Genomic DNA, 13126 nt, shown 5'->3' with positions numbered 1-13126 from the left:
ATTTTGTTGTATTTTTTATAATTGATCATTTGACATTTGAAAATATTAAGAATATATTTTTTAAATCTATAAAATATTATGTGGATGTGGTATAACAACTTATATCCACAATTAAAGTGAATCCCGCAAGTCTAATCATGCTTAACTTCAAGTCTGAGGATAATATATCTAAAACTATGCATTTTATGAAGCATTTTGAAAGTAAATTATGACCGAATTTAAATTTAAACTTTTATGTTTTTTTGTAACTAATTGTGGAGTAGGAAATTATTTAAAAAAATAAATTAATTTAAATAAGAAATAAGAAACTAAATAAGAAACTAAAACTGCCAGTAGGCGGCTGTAAATGTCTAAATGAGTACGTCATCTACTCTGTGTTCTCACAGACACAATCGTTCTGCTGTGGCTTTATATGTAATATTTTCACTGACAAAAACAGACAATATTGTGTCTAAAATTATTAACTTTATTATTTATTAAACTGTTGTATAAAATCAGTATCACATTTGCACTCATGCTATTCGAAACGAAAACAGCACTCGTGTGACATTGCACTCGTTACTCGTGTGATATTGCACTCGTTACTCGTGTGGTATTGCACTCGTTACTCGTGTGGTATTGCACTCGTTACTCGTGTGGTATTGCACTCGTTACTCGTGTGATATTGCACTCGTTACTCGTGTGGTATTGCACTCGTTACTCGTGTGATATTGCACTCGTTACTCGTGTGGTATTGCACTCGTTACTCGTGTGGTATTGCACTCGTTACTCGTGTGGTATTGCACTCGTTACTCGTGTGATATTGCACTCGTTACTCGTGTGGTATTGCACTCGTTACTCGTGTGATATTGCACTCGTTACTCGTGTGGTATTGCACTCGTTACTCGTGTGGTATTGCACTCGTTACTCGTGTGGTATTGCACTCGTTACTCGTGTGGTATTGCACTCGTTACTCGTGTGGTATTGCACTCGTTACTCGTGTGGTATTGCACTCGTTACTCGTGTGAAATTGCACTCGTTACTCGTGTGGTATTGCACTCGTTACTCGTGTGATATTGCACTCGTTACTCGTGTGGTATTGCACTCGTTACTCGTGTGATATTGCACTCGTTACTCGTGTGGTATTGCACTCGTTACTCGTGTGATATTGCACTCGTTACTCGTGTGGTATTGCACTCGTTACTCGTGTGGTATTGCACTCGTTACTCGTGTGGTATTGCACTCGTTACTCGTGTGATATTGCACTCGTTACTCGTGTGGTATTGCACTCGTTACTCGTGTGGTATTGCACTCGTTACTCGTGTGGTATTGCACTCGTTACTCGTGTGGTATTGCACTCGTTACTCGTGTGGTATTGCACTCGTTACTCGTGTGATATTGCACTCGTTACTCGTGTGATATTGCACTCGTTACTCGTGTGGTATTGCACTCGTTACTCGTGTGGTATTGCACTCGTTACTCGTGTGGTATTGCACTCGTTACTCGTGTGGTATTGCACTCGTTACTCGTGTGGTATTGCACTCGTTACTCGTGTGATATTGCACTCGTTACTCGTGTGGTATTGCACTCGTTACTCGTGTGGTATTGCACTCGTTACTCGTGTGGTATTGCACTCGTTACTCGTGTGGTATTGCACTCGTTACTCGTGTGATATTGCACTCGTTACTCGTGTGATATTGCACTCGTTACTCGTGTGGTATTGCACTCGTTACTCGAGTGATATTGCACTCGTTACTCGTGTGGTATTGCACTCGTTACTCGTGTGATATTGCACTCGTTACTCGTGTGGTATTGCACTCGTTACTCGTGTGGTATTGCACTCGTTACTCGTGTGGTATTGCACTCGTTACTCGTGTGGTATTGCACTCGTTACTCGTGTGATATTGCACTCGTTACTCGTGTGATATTGCACTCGTTACTCGTGTGATATTGCACTCGTTACTCGTGTGGTATTGCACTCGTTACTCGTGTGATATTGCACTCGTTACTCGTGTGAAATTGCACTCGTTACTCGTGTGAAATTGCACTCGTTACTCGTGTGGTATTGCACTCGTTACTCGTGTGATATTGCACTCGTTACTCGTGTGAAATTGCACTCGTTACTCGTGTGATATTGCACTCGTTACTCGTGTGATATTGAGACAAAAACTCATACAGGGGTTAAAAACTCAATTTTTTGCCCCAATATCTCGAATTGTAGGTGCATATATTCTATAGGCTCTATCATGCAGTGAGTTGTTGCCCTGTATAATGTGCGTCACCAATCAGCTGTGGGAAATGTGAGATGACCTACATAGGTTTGGGTGTGTTAAATGTGTTAATTTAACTAATAAACTAATTAATTAAATTAACGCATTAAATCAAGATTTATTTATTTGCTGTCATTCATTGCATTCATTTCAGTGACTCGATGAGGCCAGTGCTACATTTATCGTCATCCCATTCAAAGTCATTTTCGATGCTGATGTTAAAATCCTTGTCCTCAAAAACACTCCCTTCCGAACATTCCCACTCATATCACAAAGCCCTCGGCGTCTTTGTATTTGGGAACCTTATCCCGACTGTGAAAGTCCAGGCACTTATTATGAAGCCCAGATAATTACATGGCAGTGTCGAAGGATATCCTCCATAGCAGAGCTGCTATTATTTCCCAGAGTTACGCTGTCTTGGGGAATATCACAATGCTTGCTTTTCCGGATGTGAAATTTAATTTAGATCTTTATTTTGTCTCTTTCTCCAGACTGATCCCGCAGATGGTGGGTCTCCTGTACGTGGGGAGCTATGACATGCCCTTTGCACAAATGAAGGTGAGATTGGTTTGCTTCTTTGATGATTCCTCCTGTCAGCGTTCCCACCGCAAGAACAGGCGCTGCTAAAGATAGTCGTGTCATTTGCAAGTGTTCTTTACATGATGTGCTTTTAATTAATTGAGTCAGACAGGTGAACAGTGTGTCACACACGAGGTCTTTACTGAAACACTGATCTGCCCACTTTAACAGCAGCTTTTTTGAAGATGCATCACATATTTATCCTTAGTGGAGCTGGTAATCCCAGAATGCACTGCGGCAAGCTCAGTAAAAGATGGAACATATTGTACAGAAATGTGTAAGCCTATTCTTGGTTCTCCCAAAAATGAACATTTCAAACCCGTAAGACTTTGATTAATCTTCGAAACACAAATGAAGGTCTGTTTAATTGAACCTGAGAGGTTTCTGTCCCTCCATTGAAAGTCAAGTTTACCAAAACTTAGAAGATCCAAATAATACGATCACGTTACATGATGGACAGATTCAATTTAGGCTTTTATTCACATCTCAACAAGGATACATAGTGCTCATAAAATTTTGTAAACATGGAAACTTGTGCGTGTCACTCTAGAACAAACCTCATTGGTTCTTGCGCATCACAAGACTGATTAAACCACTTAATTTATTATTGACTAATTTTAATGACGCCTTTATGACCTTTTTGGATCGTCTAAGGTTTGGTTACCTGGACTATCAAATGGAGGGACAGAAACCTTTCAGGTTTAATTGAAAAGACCTTAATTTGTGTTTCCAAAGTCTTATGGGTTTGGAATGAGTGAAGGATTTTTCTGAGTTTTCTTTTTGTTGGGTAAACTAACCCTTAAAGCCTCATGAAACGCTATAGACAAGTTCTTAAGCCGTGAGCTACTGGAAACACTTCATTCAGTTAGATGATTTAGTGATGGTTTTTACGATTTTTGCTCAACCCATATTCAAGGAGTATACGTTAAAAGAGCTGATACAAGGGGTGAAGGGGTACTTTTAGAGGATTCAAAATATCTTCTAAGTCATTGTTGTTTCTCTGGAAATAAAAAAAAAAGTGTCTGTTGTCAATCAAAAATGTGAACATTTATAGGGATCTTAGTGTAATAGTTTTGTATATTGTAATCTTTTTACTTTTTGCATTAAACTGCCCAAGGACTACAGATGAAAATTAGCCATCCTGGCTAAATCTGACACATTTGACTGTATTTTCCATGAATAATAATATTCAGGAGAGAGAGGGATGGAAGATGAAGTAAGAGAAGCACTGATTATGAAAGTATTCATTTAGTGTAGAAATGTCGAGGATTATTTCATCTGATATTTGCATGTTTTTATAGTTGTTAAATTACAGTTAACAACATGCTAATGCCAACTCTATTTGAATCAGTTGTGAGTTGATTCTCCCATAAACTTTAACTTAACATAAAGACCATTATTTTGTCAGATGTCTATGTTCACAAATCTCAAGTGTTTCTCAAGAAACTCATTAAACACCATTTAGGCTTTTTTTACTGTCTCTAAAATGCACACTTAATAGTAAATGAATGGGTAACTATGGTAACTGGTATTTGTTCATTCATAACTGATTTGTTTCCTTCACTCTAAACCACGTCTGATGTGCCGCTGACTGTGTCTCTACCTTCCTTTAACATTTATTAAATTATTCTGTTTATTTAGCATGCGTTGTGTGGTGAAATGTCCACAGGCGGACGGGCAGTTTTTATAGACTAGGACATGAAAGCAGTTATTGGTGTTGTAGGAAAACAGATGACCCAGACAAGAGGCCACATAATGTCCACTCAGTCAATCCAGCTGCACGAATATACTAATGGTTTGGTAATGAATCAAATTTGTACACTAATCATAGCTCATAATGTACATGTAATTTCATATGATTGAAAAAGTGTGTTTCTTTATTTCACGTGTGTAAACGTGACCACTATTTCTATTAGTTGTGGCTGGCTACACTGTCCACTGATCCTGACGAATAATTGTTTCACAGTTTGAGTGAAATAATCACGCAAAAAGAAAACCACAGAGTAACAACACGTAATATTTTTCCCTTGTGAGCTGTGGGTAAAGAGACTCTGCAGAAGAAATGAGGATGAACAGAATACACCAAGGTATCTAAGTTAGCACGTAGCATCCTTAACATTCAACACACACGATAGCCCTGTTCTGGCGGTAATTGTTTCTCATGGGGTCGTATAGTATTTTCAACATGTACAGGGGCTAGTCTGTGATTATATTGGCGTCAGAATCCAGAATTTCAGTGTTTTTCTCCCACCACCTGCTCAAAAATCAATCACCTACTGTTTTTTTGACAAACACCAATGTTGTGTTGTGATTTAATTGCTGTCCGGATCTCTGAGTTTACAAGAAGAGATCAATTGAAAATTCACTGTTTAAATCCTTTTTGACCACTGCTGACCACCGTACGATAACTGTTGCGCTTCACTGTAATTTGGATGCATTTTAAATATCTAGCCTACACTTTTATTTCTGAAAAGCTAGAAAGTATTTACAAGAACAATATTTCATCACCGCTCAAAGGAGCATGTAAACATTTGAAATGGGCCGTTATTATGGCAGCAAATATATACATAAACAATATAAATCAATATTTACCTTTTGTAAATAAGAGGCTGTATTTCCGCTAATATCCACGTTTTTAAAATGACATCTATTATTTTGAGATACGGCCAGATCCGTGTGAAGGGGGATCGTTTTGACAATGGTGTCGTCTGTTCATGGAAAACTAAATGGAAAAACTTCTCAGTTTTAAGCGCATCGTTGTCGTGTAAACGTACCCTTTTTATGGACAGAACTGCAGCCAACACCACATGATTTACTCATGCCGCGGTGCATGCTGGGAACAGTCCTGTTTAACACCTATTAAAGTTATTAAACCTTATTTGTGCCTTTGTGCAGCTGTACATTGTGTTGTATAATACAAGCAAATATCGTTTATAAATGCTAAAGAAATATTCATTGTATTCAAATTTCACTCAGTAATGAAATCTGAGAGGAGGCAGAGGATAGAGGTCCACTTTCTTCCACTAAGGTCCTCCCTGTTGGGGATTTCTGGCCTCGCCACTGAAACGGCCGCATAATCATGCATGAAAAGAAGTGCACAAAAGACTCCTTATCCGAGCATTGGCACCCAGTTTCAAGAAAATAGCCATTTCTCCTTGTTATGCATAGAGTTTTGTTCTTGAGTCCAAGTCAAGTCTGATGCAGAGCATCCCAAATAATTTGATTTCCACAAGACTGAGCAAATCTGAACTGAAGTTGCAGTTGCATCACGAATGGACCTGCTATTTAAAGAGATCGTTTTAACAATCTTGTCACAGTTATTGATTCTCTTAAAAAGGGGTATATGAACCATATCAAAATGCTTGACTCATGAATATTAATTATGTGATAGTCACACCTGATTGGTTGGTGAATAGGCAGTAGTCGTAGTATTTGCATGTTGTCGATGCAACCGTGTTTTGTTTGCACTCTTAAAATGTAATGATGATTTGCCAAAATGTGGTTGGAGGAGCTGTGATGCCCCCGACTGTTACTTTGATTTAAATTGATTTACTTTTTTATTGTCGACTACCGTACTATCATTACAAACCACGAAGGTGTTTGGCAGGCTTTCGCTGTGATGGAGTGGATTTGGCTGCTTTCGGCACCGTGTGGTGTGTGTAAATGCCTGCCAGGACTTCTAGAGGGTGACCGGGGTGTCATGATGGTCCCATCCAAAACTAACGGGAGCATCATGTTCTGTGCCAGACGAAAGCCGAACAACATCCCTGGATCTCTGCCACCGTTGTGTGTGTGTGTAGTTGTGTGGGGTGTGAAAGCGTGCACTGAATCTTTGGCCAGACGCCTCTATTATATTTGGCTCTGTTAAGCCGAGCCGGAGACTGTTAAGTTGCCCGTGTTTGCGTTCTCTCAGCGACGGAGAGGCAGGACGTGTCTGATGCGAGAAAAGGTACCGTACCACCAAAGGTTAATTGATCTTTGAATATTGTTGTGTGTGAATGTCAGTCCTGAAATGTTCAGCTTCCCCTCTGTGCTCACAGATGCCCTTCTCTGTTGGATGGTGAGGATATTTACTCATCCCATCATGCCAACAGGCCCAGAAGGGGGGCGGCTTTACTGCCAGCTCACGTCCTCCTCCACACACCAACCTGCCACGCTTTACTGAGGATCGAGTCTCTTTATCTTTGAGATATTCCTTTCTCTCGCTTACTTGGGCCAAACACGCTCCTGTTTTCTTAAGGCCTTTGTGAAACTGTCATGTATTGAGACATCTGTGTTGTGTTAGTAATTACACATCACGCGTCGGCAGTTACTTTACAACCTACAAAAAGTGTCAACAATTTGGTTGGTGGTTAGCAGGCGAGCTGCAGAGACATTTAGCGGAGAGATTGGAGATTTGTGTCCGTCCCGACACTGAGTCCCTCTCCTCCTGCATCATCTCTTGTAGTGGTCAACAAATAAACTTTTTTAACAGATGCGAAACAACTTAATGAAGTCAAATGAAGCACTTATTTTACGCAAAATTCACTGTTGAAAACCAGACAAACAAAGCTGTCAAAAGACTTTGTAATGAATCAAGATGGAATTAATCCAGGGGTGTCCCAGCCTGCACCTGGAGGTCCGACATCCTGCAAAGCTTGACTCAACTTGCCCCAACACAACTTCCTGAAAGTGTCTTGTGACCCCGAAGCCCTTGATTAGCTGGTTCAGGTGTGTTTAAAGGGGTGGTATAATGCCCTTTTCACAAGATGTAAAATAAGTCTCTGATGTCCCCAGTGTGTGTGTGTGTGTGTGTGTCTGTGTGTGTGTCTGTGTGTCTGTGTCTGTCTGTGTGTGTGTGTGTGTGTGTGTGTGTGTGTGAAATCATGTGACACCCCACAGATATTTTTTTATGTTAAAATTGTCACTTGTGTTGAGGGTGAGCGTTTTTGTGTGTGTCCCTTTAAATGCAAATGAGCTGCTGCTCCCGGCACAGAGGGCGGAGCTTCAAGAGCTTGTGTGTGTGTGTGTGTGTGTGTGTGTGTGTGTGTGTGTGTGTGTGTGTGTGTGTGTGTGTGTGTGTGTGTGTGTGTGTGTGTGTGTGTGTGTTAGTAGCTCTGATTACCTCACACAGACACGCACAAGTGACGTTTCTGAATGGTTAGTTGGTGAATGTATGTTGCTGATGTGGAGTTAACTATCTTCAAGTCACTGATTAGCATATTTCCTGTAGTCTCTAGCCGTTTGTTGTAGTCCTTAATAAGCGATTTCTGTAAAAGAGAATCTCTCTTTGCTTTGAACTTTGAGTGGCGTAACTTTGCAGATGTTGTTTATGCTCAAACACCAACATTACACACTAACTACAGTTAGAAAAGTGAAATCATAATCATCCACCTCTTTAATTGCTGTTGAAGCTAAACTGTAAACCGTAGCACTTCAGGAGGAGGATGTGCTAATCGGGGGGTTTCGGCTAATGCCATCTTCTCAAAGGCTTGGGTGAAAAAACGGTTTTATTCATCTCTCTACTTTCACTTTGAAAAAAAAATTAACTCTTCAACAATGTGTTTTGTATATGTTTACAAGAATGCTTTTCGGTTTGAATGATGCAACTGTGTAATCTCTTTCTCAAAATTGTGTTTTGCTCCAGATATCAAAGGACCTGAAACAGTACGATAATAAAATAATCGAGTGCACGTTCGTCAATAACACCTGGGTGTTCATGCGGCAGAGGATTGACAAGAGCTTCCCCAACTCATATGACACAGCCATGGGTAAGATCCACATGTGTTAAACTATAGCCAGGGTCAAGCTCAGTTTCTGTGTTGGTGACTAGATGAGACATACAGTCAAAACTAAATGTATTCAGACACCTTCAACATTTCTCACATTATCACAGTTTATTCTCTATAGTTTAGAAAATGGTAATAAAATATGACAAGAACTCAGAGTTATCAAATCAGTTGATATTTCACTGGTTTTGTCCATCCTTCTGTTAGACCGTCTCACAGATGAATAAGGTTGAATAGCTGTCAACTGTTAAATTTAACTACACATTTAGATAATACCAGTTTAGGTCAACCGATTACCAAGCAATGCTTCATTTTGTTCAGTCTGTGGTGTAAAAAGGTCGCATTAGCAATTAATGAAAACACATTAAGCAAAACATGCTCAGGTCAAAGTGTCTGAATAATTTTTAGTCCCAAATTCTTATTAATTTTACTGGTAGTCACCGTATGAAGAATTTTTGGGTATAATAAGTCACAGTTTACTTTATTTTGCTCTCCTCTCTTACATAAACGAACTATAGTGTCCTGCACACACTAGTAAAACAATCAAAAATGATATCTGGTGTCTGAATAATTTTAGTTTTGACTGTATATACTCGCAAGCCATGCAATATAACAGAGTTGGATGTAATGTTTGCACCATTAAACCAAAGTTTATTATTCCTATAGACCTTATGTAGCTCCGCCCCTTTTCAGCGCGGCGCTCGTTGTCTTTTGACTTCCGGTCTGTATTTTCACAGCGATTTTGCGTTTATTAAAGCTGCCGTCGGCAACATTTTTTTGATCATATTCAGTGAAATTGACACTATAATCCGACAGAACAACATAAATAAGGTGGTTTTAGAAAAAAACCCGAGCTTCTAACTCCACCTGGAGCGTGTTATTTGTTTTGCAAAAATCCACCGCTCCTGGATCATCGGGTCCAATCAGCGCAGGGGGGTGTGAGATCTGACTGTCAATCACAGGTCGTGCACACGCCACAGATCCCCCCCTCACTCGCGCACGTTAATATCACATGCACACGCCACGCCTGAAGTTCGCCTGGAGATTGCATGAAGCGTGATGGCGGAGAGAAAATCTACTAACAAGCTTCCAATTCCTCGGTTATTGGTATCTATGGATAGATTAGCCAGGGCAGCCTACCTCCGAGTCCATGGTGTTGATAGATGCTGAAGAGACGGACGCGTTCACAGAAAATCAGGTACACACGCACAGTGACGCACTGACGAGCACGACCTCGATGGGAGGGTGCTCGCTGGTAGTGGGGGAGGGGCATGAGAGTTGTAAACATTCAAAATTTTGGCTAATCGACCCAATCTGCCAGACTTGCTGACTGCAGCTTTAATGAACGGCTTGTTTTAAAATCTTCCCGGTCGACTGACATTTGTTAAGACATCTGTTTTAAACATTACAATCCTCATGATAACTTTCGTTTACTTTACATTAAGTAAATCCACTCCAAAAGCGAATTACTTCTGGACAGCAGCGCCATAGAAATATACAGAGCGACCGCAAAAACAGAAGTTAAAAGACAATATTCTAAAGATGGCGGCGCCCTCGTTTCTCTGGCGCCATAAGGTCTATAGCTAGCTATGAACAAGTTGACAACTCCACTTGCTCAGCGAGATTGTTTGAGGCAAACTGAAGACCCAGTATGGGTTTGTTGTTCTCACCTGTGTCTTGTTGTCCTCACAGCTGTGTGCAACAGCATCCAACACCCCGTCACGAAGGAGATTCTCTTCGAGTTCCTGGACCGGTGCGCTCAGATGCAGTCCCGCAAGCACCCGGCCGACTCCGAGCTGATGCCCCCCCCTCCCCCGAAGAGAGCCAACCACAGCATCCCGCAGTAGCGCAGTGTCATCCCGCGGGACACAACTCAAGCAGTTTGATATTTTTTTATTCCCCAAATGTTCCGCAGCTCTGCCGGTCCGCGCCGCAAGAGGAGAGACTTCTGCAGAACGTTGTGTTTTTTTGGCCTGACTTTGGCTTCTGATCTTGATGATGTTGACGATCTATTTAAAGACACTGTTGAGAGAGCTTGTTTCAACATTGAGTGCCGAGGCACGTTCTTATTTAAAAGAATAAAAATTCAAATGAATTGCATTGTTTTTCTTTTTTTATGTTCTGTATTTGTTACAGGCGCTCCTTCTCTCTGCATTCTTTCGTTCTGCAGCTACTTTTTTTAACTGAGCAGAACAGTAAAGTGTGCTTGATTGTCTAGATTCAGACCTGAAACACTGAAAACACTGTGGAAATCTCACCAGACCTGTAACTCTTAGTACTGATCAGTAAAGCATAGGATCATGAGTGTTTTGTATGTCATTTTGCTGATTTGAAAATGTCGCCCCAACCCTTTTTTCTCAGGTTTTGTTTCTTAAATAATGCCAGGTGTATTTAAGTTTTCCTGGATGTTTTGGCTCGTTGTTTTGGAGAAAGAAAAAAAAATATTAAAGCAATAAATCCAAAAATAAAGATTGCCAGCTGCCAATACCTTCACATACAATGCATTACATACAACGGACTGATACAAGATATTCCTGCTCAGTCAGAAATGATATATAGCCTCAGCTGAAATGGGTAAGAGTCAAACAACAGACTGAAACCAGTTGTATCTTGTGTCCGTGTTGATTCTAGGTCATGTGATACGACATCATTGGATTTGTCGCAATTCTTGTTTTTGTCATTTATAAGGATGTGTGAACATCTCAGCGGTTGTCACTCGTAATTGAACTGTCACAGCTAAAGTTGATGGCGTTCTCTATTGCTCTCACACGTCTCATCTAGTGTTTACAATATTGAAACCTGGTGTGCAAAGAGCAGATCCACACGTCTGAGAAGAGCTGACATTATCCCCGTCTCTGGAGGAGTGAGTCACACCTGACATTCATAAGACAAATGAAGAAACGCGACACTATGAGGCTGTGTTGAGCTCATCTGCATGCTCAAGTGATTAGACCGTGATTGCAGCACATATTGCACTTCGGATGGATTTATGATGCCTCAAAATGCTCATGATGAGACTGAAGACGAGCAGCATCTGGGTGATATCGAGTAATGCAGAGCGTAGTCGTTCATGAAATCAAAACTGACCCTATTAATAAATGTCTCTGGTCATTAATAAAAGTCTCTGGTCATTTGAATCAAAGGGCAAAAATCTTCGTAGACTTTGTAATGTAATAACTTCCTCATGTCCTTATTACAGGGTGATTACACTGAGCAATATTCAACAACATCTACTTAGTTTATGGTATAAGGGTTTGGTTTAACGTTAGTTGCTTGTCATTTTGCATAATTTACTGTTATTACTATAGCAAGTACATGTAACATGAAAAGTTACTGTTATTATGACCCAATAGCCAAATATCTATTTAGCCATTATTTTAGGCCGCTGTTGAAAAACTAAAATTCTGTCAATAATTATTGCAATAATAGCAGATAACAATAGATTCAACCCTGTGATATGAGGAGAATCCCTTTTCAATAAACTTGACCTTCAGTCATGTGACAAATCCTGGCTTTGAAAAATGAAGAACATAAATCAGCAGATTTAAGCTGATACCGTCAGAATGCCACTGGTAATGCAAAACATACGGTTTTTCATCATTAAATCATCTAATTAAAACAGATAAAACAATCTGTCTTTCAGAAGTGATCATATTTTATTTATAGTAGTTTCGCTAAATAATTATGTATTGCAAAAAAATAAATAAAACACAAATAAATGGGTTCATGTTTGACGAATCTGGATCCAAAGACATGTTTCTGTTAAGCCAAAAAAATAAAAATAAGTCTGGTTAAGTTCTGAACAATGTCCATGTGTGCTGCTTTCATTCAAGTGCAAATACATGTTCAGTAGCCCGAGGTCGCGACTTTCAAAGACTCACAGCAGCAAACTCCCACACCACCACAGCAGCTGAAGATGGAGGAATATATGCAGTCAGTGACTGAGCCGAGGAAGAGGAAGGCGAACCCGGCGCTCGCGGGCATGGCTCACAAAGAGGAGCTCGCCGTGTGACTTTAGTTTATTTTCTCGAAAGTATGAGTCAGAACAATTTCAATTTAAAGCAGGCGTTGAACACAATACTGGCTAACTGCAAATGAGATGTTTGAAGATGGTTGAGATAGTGTCGTTTACTGTTGAAAATGCATGAGATGTTTGTGAAATGTTGTGTGACAATGATTGTCATGGATGACTCTGATAAGATGTTCATGTGAATCCACGAAGAAAGAGAAAAGAAGTCCTCTTCCAATCAGAAGAAGCTTCCGGTTACACTTTAAGGTGTTCTTGTTACAGTGTAATTATATATTCAAGAACTGAGTAATATTAATCACCAACATGTATAGGCTACTTACTATAGGGTTAACAAGGACACATTGTTATCAACTGAACACAACAGGAGAGGTTCTTTATAATGTCCTGCCTTTAGAAGTAGGTCATCATTCACTGCCATCAAACGAGAAGCATGTTTTTATATTATCTGAAAATAATCTTTTATATCATCTGAAATAAAAAGAAGCATTTGCATTATTACA

General features: G+C 40.0%; 1 protein-coding gene and 1 long non-coding RNA gene across 2 annotated transcripts in view; one reads left to right on the top strand and one right to left on the bottom strand.

Annotated features, from left to right (window-relative positions):
* LOC309482568 overlaps nucleotides 1-10280 on the bottom strand; it is a 97835-nt gene extending 87555 nt beyond the window's left edge. Inside the window, exon 1 of the long non-coding RNA XR_014200301.1 lies at nucleotides 9944-10280. This is a non-coding gene — a long non-coding RNA (uncharacterized lncRNA). The remainder of the gene's footprint in view (nucleotides 1-9943) is intronic.
* rngtt (RNA guanylyltransferase and 5'-phosphatase) overlaps nucleotides 1-11729 on the top strand; it is a 116204-nt gene extending 104475 nt beyond the window's left edge. The window contains exons 14-16 of the mRNA XM_082147934.1: nucleotides 2741-2807; nucleotides 8455-8578; nucleotides 10289-11729. Of these exons, the coding sequence (XP_082004060.1) occupies nucleotides 2741-2807; nucleotides 8455-8578; nucleotides 10289-10443 (346 nt within the window). The 3' untranslated portion in view covers nucleotides 10444-11729. The remainder of the gene's footprint in view (nucleotides 1-2740; nucleotides 2808-8454; nucleotides 8579-10288) is intronic.
* The last annotated feature ends 1397 nt before the right edge of the window (nucleotides 11730-13126 follow it).

Source organism: Leuciscus leuciscus (assembly GCF_965113295.1).
Source record: "Leuciscus leuciscus genome assembly, chromosome: 19".
Lineage (NCBI taxonomy): Eukaryota > Metazoa > Chordata > Actinopteri > Cypriniformes > Leuciscidae > Leuciscus > Leuciscus leuciscus.
The sequence above is the reverse complement of the archived record's forward strand: the minus strand, read 5'-3'. Positions and strand labels throughout refer to the sequence as shown.